The sequence below is a fragment of the Anas platyrhynchos genome, chromosome 4, assembly GCF_047663525.1.
Source record: "Anas platyrhynchos isolate ZD024472 breed Pekin duck chromosome 4, IASCAAS_PekinDuck_T2T, whole genome shotgun sequence".
NCBI classification, from domain to species: Eukaryota; Metazoa; Chordata; class Aves; order Anseriformes; family Anatidae; genus Anas; species Anas platyrhynchos.
Genome location: NC_092590.1, coordinates 49,744,504 through 49,759,669, shown reverse-complemented (window position 1 = coordinate 49,759,669; position 15,166 = coordinate 49,744,504). Strand labels below are relative to the sequence as shown.

Here is a 15,166-nt window from a genome sequence, read left to right as displayed (position 1 = left end):
CTCAAATTTAGCTGGCACTTAAATCTGAGAGGAAAAATGGATTTTTGAGAAGTTGCTGTATAGTTGTACTGGAAGAATAGGCTTCTGTCCTGAGTGTCTTAAAATCTAAACAAGACAAGAAAAAAAGAAGTTTCCTTATGTTTTTATGTGAAAAATATTTTTTGTTATGTTTTGAACTGCTTTTTTCAGAAGTTAGGTATGTGTTTCAGACCAGCAGAACTGACTGGATTCCTTATTCAAAAAATAAGTATGTTTATCAAATTATTAGAGGATGTCCATTAAGTGCATCAGCAGTAATGCTACTTTGCTGCTGCTGATGTAGTGCTTTTCATGAGAAATCTTATGGGAGAATGGGATCTGCTGAAATTTTGGCAGTGGCTTCTTCAAGATTCTGCGGGGAGTGTTTGAGGCTTTAAAGAGCTATGCCAGGTCTTATCCTTGGGTTACTGTGCCAATTGGAAAGAGCTTAAAAATGCAATAGTCATTATTTAGGCATATGGTAACTCATGGCTGGAGCTGCGTAGGCAGAAGTATGTGGAATTTGGTAAACTCTGGGGGTGACTGAACAGAGAAGTGAATAACTTCAGGCCCCTTATGTTTCATGTACACAGAGTGGAGAAGAAGGTGCATGTAAATTTCAATAAGTAAGACTTGCAGCTGCTTCTGTAATGAACTTTTATGGCACTTCTGTAAATAAGCTGCTGATAGCCTTCCAAAATCAGCTTCGTTTCTGTGTATAGCTTAATCTTCTGTTGGTCTCTCATTGTGCTGCTTTTCCTTTTTTAGGAGCAGCAGCTCTTGAGTTTAGTATATATTCCTTTCAGGGCTTATATGTCTGTGTAATTTTCAGATTCTTTGCAGAGAAAAGTATAATGTCTTCACTTCAGCAAAAGTAAAACGTGATTTAGTATGCAGCTACAGGAGTACAGCTTAACTTCTCACAGTATCATATATGTAGGTACCATATGGTCGCAACTGGAAACCAAATAATTTTCAAACCAGTCATTACCATAGTATAACTGAGAAACAGCCATAAAATGTGAACCAATTGAAAAACTGCATAAAATGCATTTGATTATTGTAGCAATGGGATAGAGGAGGCACTGGAAGAATCGTCTCACGAACCTGAGCCAGAATTGGAATCTGAAACAAAACCTGAGGAACTGAAAGCTGAAGCAGAAGAAAAGACCCTCGAGGAGTTAGAAGAGAAATCTCCTTCTCCACCTCCTGTAGAACCTGTTTCATTACCACAAGAACCACCAAAGGTTAGTTACAAGCCATATCTGTGCTTCTAGGTGCAGGTGGTAAACGAGGAGTCTTGGTGTTGAACTTAGTCTTTTCGAGTGGCCAGACTGGTATCTCTTTTCAGGGTCATGCTGTATGAACAGCTAGGCTTGAAGCTTGAACTTGTGAAATTTCACCAGAAAAAAGAATGTTATTTTTCAATGTTGCTCATTACCTGTTGTAAATGCAATGTTTGCAGAGTGTGCGTGTGGTTTTATGCATGTGTCAAACTTTTTAAATGTGGAGTTAAGATATGGTTTTAAAAAAAAACTCAGGAAATGGGAACCACTGCTCTTCCTAGGGGGAAAAAAAAATAATAAATAAAAACACAATGCATGGACACTTGGAAAATTATAGTATAGGTCTAAAAACAGTACGAGGGCTTTGACTGTCTCCCTTAGAGGCAGGCTGCCTGTTCCAAAAAACACCATGAATGCCATGCGTCGTCTGGTGTGGTAACACGTAGGGAGTTTGACAGAGATGGGAGGAATGGATGAAAGCTGGAGAGAGGTTGTTTTCCAGCTCCAGTATCAGTCTCCCGTATCTCTCCAATCCTGTTTCTCTTTTGCATTTTTACCTCTAACTCCTGGCACTCACTTTGTTCCATTGCGCAGAAGACGCTTAATGCAGCAGGGTTTTCAGTCCTAGGTTTGGTTTCATGATGGAAAGCAGTGATCTGGGGATGCTGAGGGAACCACGCTCGTCCAAGCAGCAGTAGCGAGTATGGTACACAACTGCTACATGCTGATGAGTTCACAGACAACTACAACTGCAAATCCTTCCTTCTGTATCCTCGTTGTAATGCTAGCGCAAATGTTATTTAACAGTCAGATGTGAACCAAAAGTGTATTTTCAGCGGACAAATTTCCCTGTAGGATTGTCAGTGGTTTGCCATGATTAGTAGCCTAGGTTTGTTGCATTTCCTGCAGGCTTTCTCTTGGGCTTCAGTGACCAGTAAAAACCTGCCTCCTAGTGGTACTGTTTCTTCCTCTGGAATTCCACCCCATGTTAAAGCACCAGTCTCACAGGTAACCCATCTGTGAACACCTTGGATTGTCTCATTACTTCTGCAAACTGCTTCAGTTTTTAAATTAACAGATCAATTTGTTTGACTTACGTTGCACAAATGAATTGTGTCTTAAATGTTACTGCACTCACCTTCTTGTTGCAAGTGAAGGCACGTACACTTACCTGGTGTAACTTCGGGTGATGGTAATTTTAAAAACTGCTGATGTGGAATCAGGAAATGACTACTGATATTTTGACATATCTTACTGGGATATGGTTTGGTTTATGAGGAGAGAGAAAAAAAACCACTTCCCCTGTGTGACAGTAGTTTCCTAAAGAATGTGTGGAAGGGGGAATTTCTTCTGGCAGAAGTGCCCCCGCAGTAAAAGGGATTACATCAATTTTTGAGCACAAGCAAGTTTGCCTTGAAAGGGTCACATCTACAGAAGTATTTTGGACTCCATTATCCATTTACAATTACTTTGTCACAGAACCCTGTACCAACTTATGACTGTGTGAGGAATGGAAGGATTCACATTTCCTGGCCGGGACAATGCTGTCTTCCCATTCCTAGGCTGACTGGGGAAGGAGGGCAAAGAGGACAGAAAGTTTGACCAGGTGATAGCTCATGCCAAGCTGGTGCGAGATGGCCTGAGATTCTGAATTCAGCCTCCTCTATGCGTACCAAACCCCCTCAGTATAAAAAATAGGTGCTTTAATCTTTTCTACTGATGCCATATTCCAGAAGTACTGGATGTTGTGAGTACCTCATGTCCACCTTTTTACAAAGACTGCCATTTCAGTAGAGCAGCTGGGTTATTGCAGCTACTGCTTTTGCACTGATTTCCTTTTTTTTTTTTTTTTTTTAACTGACAGAGGAATCTGTCTAGGATTGCCCTTCAGCTAAGTGCATGTGTAACAAAACAACAACAGAAAACCAGGAAACATTCCTTGTTTGGTGTTGCTTCTGGTCTTACCGCTATTGTGGAAATCAGATAATGGCTGTGTGATGGGTTGGGAAACTCATCTGTTTTCATCAGTTTCAACAGGGCTTTGAGTTATTCAGGTGGTATTTGAGCAGTAAAACTCTTTGTTCTAGTACAAAATAGATTTTCCTTAAGCAAAACCAAAAACCAGCTTTGTTTTGTAATGATGATTTATTTAAAGTAGCGAGGCTGGATTTTTGTTACATGACTGCAAGTAGCATTTAAAATTATCCATGCAGGAGAGTCATAGAACACAGCTTATAGACATTCCCTTAAACTCACATGATGCCTCTGCAGCTCGTCATGCTCTTTACCTCTTAGATTACTTGTGCTGTGGTTTCATGTTTAAGTAGTTCTGCATGGAATTTTCTGAAGTAGGAAGAGCCTACGCTTGGCTCTTCTGGAGACAGAATTAATCTGTTCCTAGCTCCTTAGTTTGCGTTCTTTTCAGACAAGGTGTTCAGAAAGCTGGTGGAAAAGATGTCTAAAGAATTTCTGCAAGGGGTTAGTAATCAGTGGCAGCCTCGTCCCATTCTTTCCGATTCCTTGACATTGGATACTATGCATGTAAATGAGGGCAGAAGATGGCACCAGTGGATGAGTGACTCCATTGGGTGTTGTTCGAACCAGCAGCAGTGATGCTACAAAGCAGCCAGTAACTGCCCTTCTCGTTCTTTTCCCCAACGTCACCTCAGTTTGCCCTCAAAAATCAAGTAGAAAATCAAGCCCCTGTGGTATAAAGTCAGAACCCCTTGAAGGACTGTGCGTGTACTCGTTTGGAGGTGATCCAGCTGCAATTTGTTCACACCTGTGAGGTCAAACAGCTCAGCATTCCTGGCTCCCGTTTCTGTAGTCATATTGAGAAGCTGACGGGCAATGATGTCTGCCCGCACTGATCAACTGAAGCGTCCCTTAGAGCATTTTCGGGTAGTCAGACTCTGTCACTGGCTGTCCTGGAGATGCCAGAGGGGTGGAGGTAGGCAGGGTGCTCCTCAGCTTCTGTCTTTTGACATGGAAATGGTGAGTTAGGGAAGGATCTGTTTATGGAAGATGCATTCCTTCAACTCCTGAAATCTCTTGAGATTCTGGATAGATTTTCTGCAGAGGGGGTTGTGTGTTAGATGGAGCCACACGTAAATCCCATGTATTTTAAGGCAGACTCAGGCTTTATGGACTTGAGTCTAAGAGGAGAAGGAACTGAAAGCTGTTTTGTTGTTTCACGCTTCAGGTGCTTTGGGCATTTTTAGATCTGTAATGCCCTTGTGAAGGTGACTGAGTGCCTCTTAGTGGGTTTCATGGACCACATTTACCTCAGGCAGGGCGGTAGCAGTTGTGTGGTATACATCCTAGCTAGCTGCTGGCAATTAGGTGAGACGATCTGCTTATTTTCTTGGTTTTGTTTCATTTGGGGTTTTTTGTTGGTTTGCCTTGCTAGTAGGTTGTTTGTGTGCATGTGTTTCCACCGTGGGAGGCATTGCACTGTAGAGAAGCTTTTAAAGCATGTAAGATTGCAAAACCAGAAATGTACCAGCCTCTGGAGTCTCCTGTTCTCTTGCTCTTCCTTCCCCATCCTCCTGTCCCTTGGGAATGATTACTTCCAAAGTTTGTGAGTGAAGGCTGACCTGTGGTTGGTTTTGCTGTGGTTGCCAGTAGCATTGCTGTAGCATCAAGAGACTGCTTTCCCTTCCACTGTGAGCTCCAGGAGAGAGTTGGGACAATAGCTTCTTCTCTTTAATTGTTCTCTACGCCCCAGTAGGCTGAGGTTTGTGGCATACTTGGCTCCTGGGCTTGAGAACTCCTTTAGTCCTGCTTGTCTGCTAAGAATCCTTATTCTGTGGCTTCCACTCCAGTCTCTGTGCTGTCTGCAGTCAGCTGCTTTTTAGATTGGAAATGGCAGCCCATAACAGGCCTCTTGTGATGCTGACGTTAATGACAGTAGTTTGGGGGAGCACAGTTTTGCAGCAGTGTTTTCCCATTGAGCAGCACCAGAGAACTCTGCAAAAATGGGTGGTGCTGATTAGGGAGCAGCTAGTGAGGTCAGCTGGTGGGCTGGGAGAGAGAACGTGTGTGGTAGGTGAGAAGGGGAGTGGAGGGCAAGGCAAGCGGGTGAAAGTTACCCATTTTTTGGGATTTAGCAGAAGGACATCAGGGACTTAGCAAGTGTTTTGCTATGGGTGGTGGCAGGAAGGAGTGTTGAAGCCTGATAGTGTTAAGTCTCTAGGAAATCATGGTCTGAAGGCCTCGAGTTTTTCTTCTGAAGTACAATTCCTCATGCAGTAAAAATGTGCGAGGAAAAGATGCCAGGGGAGCTCCAGTGACCCACGAGGAGGTCCGATGAAGGAATGCTTTCTGTAGGAGACAAAGCTGATTTTTCCAGTTTATTCTTAGGGCTGAAAAACACCGTAGAAACGTTGGAAGGATAAGCTAATGCCTAGCTATGTAGAGCATGAGTGATAAGAGGGCTGAAACGCTGATTTGGTGCTGAATAGCAGGGCGTTTCTTGTATAACATCGTCTCTTTACCATGCGAGGTTCTCTGACTGTAACTGGCAGTTGTCTCAAGTCCTCAAGGAAATTAAGGGAGATGTTTAACATTAGCTCCTTTTCTGTAGTAGTATGGGCTTGTAGTTAACCTTCCTCAGAAGCTCCTGTTCATCAATGTGTTCCTAAGGATGGGTTTGTTTTTCCAAGATAAGAACCCCGTGCAGCAGCAGCTGCTCCACTGTCCTACAGAAGATGGAATTTAAAACATGTTGTATATTGCGTCAGTAGCCAGCAGGCTACATAGAAATATTTTTGTTGCTTTTGTCTTTTGCAAATTACCTTTACAAGCAGTATTTGGTTGCAAAAGTTTGAATGTATGTTTCCTAGTCCCTGAGAATTTTAAGGGTGTATTTTGTGGTTGTATTGTACCAGAAATAGCATAATTTGAAAGGCTTGTTTTGTTTTGTTTTGTTTTGTGCTTTCTTTTGGGCTACCTCCTAATCCATGAAGTTGGAGCTTGGCATGAGGAAGCTTTATTCAATCCATCTATTTCAGTCAGGTTGAGGGATTCTTCAGTTATGGGGTGTTGGGGTCTCAATGCCTGGTCAAACATGGAAAATAAAAAGCCATGCTATGGGGAGACGTTTTGACGGAGAGATGCTTGCTTTGCACCTCTTAGCAGAGATAATTGAACACTGCAGTCCTGGATTGGTACAGAGGAATTTAAAGAGATGAAAAAATGTATTCCCAAACACATTTACGTGGATGTGTATCTTGCAGAGTTTGTGTTGTGCATGCCACTTACCTGTGTCTTGTGTTGTTCTATTTTTTGTTGTTTTACTAGGCCTGTTCTTTAATACATGGCATTTAACAATGTGTGTTCTCCTGTTTCAGCCAAGAGTTGAAACTAAACCTGAAGCTCAGTCTCAGCCTCCTCGTGTACGTGAACAGCGCCCAAGGGAAAGACCAGGTTTTCCACCCCGAGGACCTCGGCCAGGTAACGTGGGACAGCTTCTGTGTCTGTTTGGGGCCAGTCATGAGAGGCATCTCCTTTGGGGATCTGGCCTGCAGCTGTGTTGTATTTGGCTGATAATAAACTGTCCGTTCCCACTATCTTCAACTAGAAATGGGGGAAAACGGTTCCCTGTCCAAGTCGGTGATGAATTGATGCAAAGATTAGGCATTAATTCCGGTCCTCTGTGTTGGTGAATTCTTTTTTAAGTCAGGCCACTCGCTTACGTGCCTGAACACCTTTTATGCAGCTCGATACAATTCTGAAAAGGTAGTCTGCACATAGGATGTGTTTTGTTTTTTTTTCCCCATGTTATCTGATTTTGCTGAACTTCGAAAGTGAGAGGTCTTAAATGGTTGTTGTTGTGGCCTGCGCTACTCTTTGTTTTGGAATAAAACCTTTCCACCATCTCAACCTCAGTCAGTTAATAATTTTAGATGCATTTTTCCATCTTGTATAGTCTCAAATGGTGAGCAATCTTACCTTCTTAAGAAAACCATTTAAGCAAGCTAGTAAGCTTTTTGTAAATGGGGAAATGGAGGAAAGGGGTACGTATGACCCCTGTCGTATCTGAGGTACAGAAGGGGTGATAGTGTGCTGCTGTCATACTGCAAGGCAGGAAATGGTTTAGTAGGGAGATACCAGGAAAGATTTTCATCTGGTACGGTGCTAAATAAACTTCAGCTGAGTGTGGGAGAACGTACGGAACTCTGGCTTTTGTTTGGGATAAAATGGTGGAAGATGAAAGACAGAAGAGGTGACTGGCAAACACGATTTTTAATGAGTGCAAAAATACAGATACTGTTGTTAGGTTAAGGAAGTGATGAAAAAGTGACTTAAATCCAAATATTAAAAAAAAAAAATCAACCTACATTATAATAACTAGCAAACTCCTTTTGAGCATGATTGCAGATACAACAGGAACATGACAGAATTATTAGGACTATGTAAGAGGAAGGTAGTATCCCTCCCCCCCCGTCATCCATGGTAAACAGGAGTTGGAGAGCTTGAAGGTACAGAAGTGTTTGAGCGTGTGTGCCTGGTGCTTGTGCACATTTATGTGTTTGTTGGAGTCCACACAGAACTCTAACCTTGGTGGCTCTCCCTTCTTCTTTCTGTTCCTGGTAGGGAGAGGGGACATGGAGCAGAACGAGTCGGATAATCGTCGAATAATTCGCTATCCAGACAGTCACCAGCTCTTTGTTGGGAACTTGCCGCATGATATAGATGAGAGTGAACTGAAAGAGTTCTTCATGAGTAAGTAGCAATTTCAGCTGCAGAGACAAAGGAGAAAAACAGATGCTTGTCCTGTGTTGAAAAGGCATGTAGCACTCGCTGTGGCCACACGGGGGAACTCTACGTGACGTAACCCCACGAGTGTTATCTGAGAAGCAGGAGAGGTAGCAGAGCTGACACTGTAAGTTTTGGTAACGTGGCTTTTCCCTTGTGCTTTCACAGGTTTCGGAAATGTGGTAGAACTTCGCATAAATACTAAAGGAGTGGGAGGAAAACTGCCTAATTTTGGTTTTGTGGTATTTGATGACTCTGAGCCGGTCCAGAGAATTTTGGTTGCAAAAGTAAGTATTAATCGCTGAGCATCCATTGAAGGATGCCCTAAAACTCACATAGTTAGGCCTATTTAGGCCAGGCTGGACATCAGGAAGAGGTTCTTCATCAAGAGGGTGGTCGTACACTGGAACAGGCTCCCCAGTGAACTAGTCACTGCATCAAGCCTGTCTGAATTTAAGAAGCGATTGGACTGTGCACTTAGTCACATGGTCTAAACTTTTGGGTAGACCTGTGCGGTGCCAGGAGTTGGACTCGATGACCCCTTATGGGTCCCTTCCAACTCAGGATATTCTATGATTCTATTCTAGTTCATGCCACTGTTGTTTCTGACATTCATTCATAAACACGAGTTGTAAGAAAAACAGGCACTCTATGTGAGTAGTTTGGGCCTACTCAGTCTGTCAAGAGTGCTCTGTGGCTTACGTGAGCTATGCCAGCATTCCCCCAGCCGTGTCGTACTGAATTCAGGGATTTTACCTCGCACTTCAATACCACGTGGAACTGAACGCTTACTGTTAGAGACCCCTGTAAGCTGAAAGCTCAGCATGTGAATTTTTGAAGGGCATGTTGAGGACATGTAAATTCTGTGTCCTGGGGCTGAGAGAAAGGAGCCAAGTTATTTGCTGCTGTGACTTTAGGAATTGGAGAGGAGAAAACAGCCATTGCCATTTCTAGTATGCGAGTCAGACCTGGCAGAGCAGTTCTTCAGGAGCTTAAGCTTTGAAGCAGAAAGGTTAAAGACAACCCCTGCCCGTAGTAAGGAAGATATTTTAATTTTTTGCATGCCAGATGAATTAAAAAATGCTGTTCCATTGACTGCAGGCAGTTAGGGCTAACGCTGTGTGTCGCAGGGAACTGTTAGCAGTTAGTTTTTGTGTCTGACTTGTAAGGGAGGCACGCAGTGAATGCTGTGTTTTCATACACATTGTATAAATGGACTTTGTGAAATGGTGACTAACGTGTGCCTTGAAAACTCTTCCCTATAAGCCTATTATGTTCCGGGGTGAGGTGCGCTTGAACGTAGAAGAGAAAAAAACAAGAGCTGCTCGTGAAAGAGAGACCAGAGGCGGAGGCGATGATCGTAGGGATATTCGGCGCAATGATAGAGGCCCTGGGGGTCCCCGTGGAATAGTGGGTGGTGGCATGATGCGAGACCGGGACGGAAGAGGACCCCCGCCGAGAGGTGGCATGGCGCAGAAACTCGGCTCTGGACGAGGAACCGGGCAAATGGAAGGCCGCTTCACAGGACAGCGTCGCTGAAATCTCCACTGTGGGCAGACAGTCTTGGCAGTGGTACATTATCCATCGTGTTTGCATTCTTGTTAATTTTTTTTGGCTTTGGAATGTGACACAGCCCTTCTGATCATTTCTTTGATGTGAAAGCATCCTTTGGTTTCCGGTTTAAATTGAGGTGGACGTTCTTTCCCCAGTTTCACAACAGAAGTCACGCTGTTAATTTATAAATGTAGACTTGGAGAATTGAGGACTGGAAAATCCAAAAAAAAAAAAAAAAAAAAAAAAAGACCAGTAAACTATCTGCAACAAAAGTGAAACAAAAGTGAACTAAAGGACATGCCCAATAGAATTCAGGTCCTTGCAGTCAAAAACCCTCTGCTGCACATTTTGTGTAAGTGTTACTGTTTCTGCCTGTTACTGTTGGAAACACAAATAGTGCAATTTGTGCAATTGGAGAAGCTTGCCTTTTTTTTTTCTTTTTTTTAGAACACTTGGCTCCAAACAAACTCGTGTTTACGCACTCATCAAAATGCACTAATGGGTACTCTGAACTCATTTATATTGACATCTGCAGGAGGCATCGGAGGAAAAAAAGACCCTTCATCCTCTTATTCAGACAGAATAGCTTGTGAAACGATGCGGGCATCTGATCTGCTTGCTGTGACCAACATATGTACACACACAAACCTTAACAAGACTACAAGTTTATTCCAGAAGGAATCCATTTAGCTGTAAACTAAACAGAACCCAGAGTTTCCAAGTCGTAGTCCCGAGTACTAAGCAAGTTTGATAGCTCACGTCAGATTTTTCTATCTGCCCCTCTTCAGTACAGGGATGGCTGCTCAACACACTCCTTCTTCCCCTTTCCCCTTCGATAAGCATTGTACAGTGAAAACTGTCTTGACTGTATTTGAGTTCTCTGGTAATGTAATAAGCATGATGGTGCCTTCTATGAATACATCATTCCAGTCTTGCTGGTGATTTTGTACAGTATAGTGTATGAATTACTGTGCTGCAAAGCCACTCGGCTGCAAAGCATTTAAAAGAAATCATTGAAAATTGTATTAAAAATTGCAGTATCTTTCAATCAGTAAACGTTGCTAAAATTATCATCCACCTTGCTCTTCAATTAACAAGTTCGTCTGTTCTTTTGCAGAGGGGGGGAAGGGAGGAAGAAGGCATCCAAGTAGTCTCCAGGTTGTCTCTTCTCTTTAATCAATGTCAAAGTTACAGAAATCGGAAATGAAATCTCTCTTGGACATTTCAGAAGCCAGTCGAGAATGGTGAACGTTTTGGGCCAGCTCGTAATCAGTAGAACTGAGCATCCTTTGTGAGGGTGAGCATATCAAATGAGGATACTGCAATTTTCAGAGAACAAAATAGCAGCTCTTAAGTATTTGCATTTTCCAGTTGTGCTTTTTTTTTAAACTCTTACTCATTTTGCACATTACTCTCAGCTGAAGTTGACATTGAGTGGCTCCGGACTTAAGGATAGAAAGGAGGCGTCCTCTTCTTCAGTATTACTTGTGGGTTTGTCCAGTTGAGAGGTCTGTTCTGGGGTGACGTTCTGGAGCACATTCCCATGAACTGCAGCTGCAGCAGACAGGACAGTGCAGCTCGGTGCTGGGGCATGCAGCAAGCACCTGGCTCCGAGGCGTCAGGAGTAAAAGAGGGTGTGTGTTGGCGTGTGAGTCTGTGCGAGTGTGACCACTTAAAGCTGCTTCTAAGCATGGAAGACCTCAAAAAAACAGCAATTTCAAGCAAAAGCAGATAGAGCGAAATATCAATCTGTCTCTGGATTATGCAATCATTTGCTGTTTTCAAGTAAGCTGGAAGATTTTGCACATACTTTACAGATACATTAGGCAAAGTGAAATGGCATCTGTCTGTTTTCTCCCAGACTCGAGGTCTTCTGTGTTTCATGGTAAGTCTTGCACTATTTTCATACACTTTTTTTCTGGGGCACATTTCTTCTAGTCTCCATTTTTTTGTTTCAGTTTTTGGTTGAAAGTCTCTTGCATTTTCAGCTGTTACCTGGAAATCTATAGTACTTGAACCGCTCGGCACACAACGCAACTTAAGTTTGAAGCCTTCAGACAAATTGCTGTCTTCAGTTAGCAGTTTGCCACTGGTGTGTTTCTGTAGGGTTTTTGTTTCCTTTTTTTTCCCCTTTTGTAGCGTGATGGTGTTTTGCTGCCACCTATTTCATTTGTATGGCAAATGGCACTGGGAATAATCTCAACAACAAAAAATGGAGTATTAAAAGAGCTACTGAGCCATTCAGCTTTCTGGCTTGCTTCTTGTTTAAGTGACATGAACAACCATTGGAACGTCATCCAGAGAAGTTTACATGGTGATAGTTCACCTGCTGTACTGTGGACTTTTACATGTTCTCGACCCTCTTTATAGTAAATGTACCTCTTAGAGCAAAGGAAGGGATTCGCTGACCATTACTGTTAGTTGCTGATTTGTGGATGGTGGGAGTATTTTGTCATTACGGTTCTATTTCAACAAACTTGGCTGACCATCTTGGCTTTAGTAGTTATACAAGACAGTGGATTACCATCTTTATTGCTGTAACGTGTCAAGCATTATATGCTAGTAGATTCTAGTTTAATTGTTGCAGGTGGGAAGTATTTTTACCTTTAAGTTTCCATTCTGAATGTGTTTTGACTAAACATACCAATAAACTACTGATGTCTGCAGCATTTATCAATGTCCCGAATTCTCTTGACTGTAGGTTGGTGTAGGGTGCTGCTTCAGCCCTTGCTATACAGAAAATGCTTTAGGAAAAAACTGTTGCTGGCTTGTCAAATGCCTGGGAAGCTGTCCTGGTGCAGCATCACACGCTCGAGTTGAAGTGTCTGACTTGAGCAGAGTCAGTAAGCTCTGGTTTGCTGAGCTGCATAAATTACTTTGGGACGTTTTGTTGGAAGAGATGCAAGGACTGGAAGCCCCTCCAGTGGCACTGAGAAGCCACGTCCTGTCCCCTGCTGCTTTCTGGGGGTGCTGCCGTGGGTTGCTCCTGCTGAAAGGAGCTGCAAGGCATGATCGCTCTACACGGTAGGTTCATGTCCCAGGTGGCTGGCCCTTGGTGCACATCGATCCCTTTGAGCTGGGGGTGCGTGGCCCAGGGAGGAGGACGACCCTGGCTCCTCTCGGGCACGTTCCAGGTGCGTGCCCTTGGTGCCCCGCAGGGCTGAGGGTGCTGCGGTGTCCGGCTCGAGAGATGCAGTGAGGGCAGCGAGAAGGGTGTGAACTGTGCATCAAAGAAACAAAGCTGGAGGTGCTTGCTCTCGTCTGCCGTGTTGCTTCTTCGTGGTGCTGAGGAACCAAATCGCATGCTGCAAGGTAATCCCTGATCCAACCTTTGTGGTTGGTGGCTTGGCAAATTCCAGCATTTACTTTTTTGAAAGTTACACGGTTGCATGAGTTGAAGTGGTTTGAGAAATGAGAAACTGCACGAGACAACTGCCCGTGCCTGAGTCACTGAAAATTGCCCTGAGGAGCAGCCTCAGCTACAAGACCTGCTAGCGCCAGAGATCTCTGAAGGAGTGCGATCCCCTCCACGCTTCCAGACCTCAGCAGCCAGCAGTCAGACCTTTGTTTTGCTCTACAAGGTAGGCTTGTAACAGACAACAAACAAGGGGCCCAATACTGGCCTGCTCACGGGTGCTGGGCTCAATCCCACCGCTGCTGACCCAGTCACCATGGCCCGGTCCCCAAAATGGGGCGTGGAGCCGCTTTCTGAGCCCCACCAACATAGGACCGAGCCTCCATTTTCAGTCACTGAAAACTCAGCACTGGGTCTTTGGCCGGGCTTCAGAAACATGGCGTGGGCCCTCACTTTTGGAGTCCCCAAAACACCTCCTGCAGCTTGTTTTGGGACCCCAAAGCACAGTACCTTGCTTTCAAGCTGTGAAAACATGGGACTTAGTTTCCAGTTCTGATCCCCAAAATGTAGCACTTAGCCTCCATATCAGAGTCCCAAAAATGCAGTACTAGGTCTCCGTTCTCAAGCATGAAAAATGTATGACTGGTTATTTTTCTGAGCCCCAAACCCACAGGACTTGTCTCCATTTTCAAAGACTTTTTTGTGAGCTTCAGAAAAGCCTGACTGTTTCTGAGCTAACCAGCCACCTGAGCTTGTTTGCAACTCCCAGAAGCACAGCTGTTAGTCTCCAGTTTTAAGCTCTGAAGATGAAGGCTTTTTTTTTTTTTTTTTTTTGGTGGGGGTGGGGGCGGGAGGGGAAGCCCCAAAACCACAGGATTTAAGTCCCCATTTTCAACTGCTGAAAAAGCAAGGTTTAATCTAGTGAGCTTCCTAAAAAAATGACAGCCTCTTTGTGAATCCCCCAAACATCCAAAATATCTTGTTTGTGGGGCCCAGAGAGCTGGCTTATGGGGTCCAAAACCATAGTAATTAGTCTCCCTTTTCAAGTTCTGAAAACGAAGGACTTAATTTCTTTTTGAAGCCACAACCCCATGGGATTTCAGCCTCCATTTTTCACTCTGATAACACAGCGCCCAGTCTCTTTGCAAGCCCTAACCCCACTGGCTGGGGCTGCTGTTCCCAGCCCCTAGCTGTGATGTTGGGCAAGCAGTGGGGGACAGGCAACTATGTGCGGTGTCAGGCTGTAAGACTGGTGGGCAGCCCCTGGGGAAAGGCTGTGCCCATGTCACCGCGCACTGCTCTGCCAAGGCAGGGACCCACTGGGCTGCAGCCCCACAGGCTTCATTCCTCCAGTGCCCAGTGGGCGCCCCGCTGCCAGCACCCCTGGGGAGGGGACAGGAGCCCCCACTCACCTCCTGCCCAGAGTCCCGGGAGCAGCCCCCAGTGGGCCCTGCTCAGCCCTGCACGGCTGCTGGAGGTGGGCAGTGAGTGGGGGGACGAGGCCGGTACTGCCGCTGGAATTAAGTGACAATACAACAATTAGCTGGGTAACCTCCCCATCACAGCTGGGGTGGGGCCACAGATATGCTGCCACCAAAAAGACAGAACTGTGGAAATGGGGACAGCATCCAGAGCAGCCCTCAGACTGCAGGAATAAAGCAAACAAGCAACCCCCCACCAGAATAAATCAAGGCTAGAGGGGTAAACAGCTCTCCGCTGAGCACACCCAAGGCCACCTACCTGTCGGGTTCAGCTGGGTGAAAGCAGCCCCAAAACTGCCCCTATTTAAAACCCCAGGGGGCTTTTGTTGTGCTTGCTCCCTATCACTTCTCTCAGGTGACAGGTGAGACACCTGGCAGTGGGGAGGCAGATTTTCATGGAGAGTCCAAGCTTCCCCATGAGAAAAACGGAAGTAAATCCAACCAGACCAATGTGTTCCCTCGGGGCCAGTGAAGCTGAAGTGCTGGCTCATTGCTGTGAGCGAACACAACCTGGTTCTGCTCCTACCTGCTGAACTCACTGCTGCTCACCTGTCCTTGCGGGGTAGCTATCACAGCGAAAATGTCACCTCCTCTCCTGGCCTGGTGCTGGCCTGCTGCAGGAGACACGGCGCGGCCTCCAGGAGGAAGCTTCAGAGGGCATTGTGCTGCACAAACAGCAGCTGCGTGTTGATAACGCTGAGGGCTTCTGGCAG

General features: G+C 44.9%; 1 protein-coding gene and 1 long non-coding RNA gene across 3 annotated transcripts in view; one reads left to right on the top strand and one right to left on the bottom strand.

Moving 5' to 3' along the window:
• Positions 1–12,288, top strand: part of G3BP2 (G3BP stress granule assembly factor 2) — a 27,705-nt gene extending 15,417 nt beyond the window's left edge. Inside the window, exons 7-12 of one of the 2 annotated variants that reach the window (XM_072037568.1) lie at positions 1,085–1,265; positions 2,214–2,312; positions 6,656–6,758; positions 7,902–8,030; positions 8,232–8,350; positions 9,330–12,288. In XM_072037568.1, coding sequence (XP_071893669.1) covers positions 1,085–1,265; positions 2,214–2,312; positions 6,656–6,758; positions 7,902–8,030; positions 8,232–8,350; positions 9,330–9,602 — 904 coding nt within the window. In that variant the 3' untranslated portion in view covers positions 9,603–12,288. The remainder of the gene's footprint in view (positions 1–1,084; positions 1,266–2,213; positions 2,313–6,655; positions 6,759–7,901; positions 8,031–8,231; positions 8,351–9,329) is intronic. The other variant, XM_013093239.5, reaches the window with a different exon arrangement.
• Positions 9,833–15,166, bottom strand: part of LOC113843596 (uncharacterized) — a 61,835-nt gene continuing 56,501 nt past the window's right edge. The window contains exon 6 of the long non-coding RNA XR_011809173.1: positions 9,833–15,166. This is a non-coding gene — a long non-coding RNA (uncharacterized lncRNA).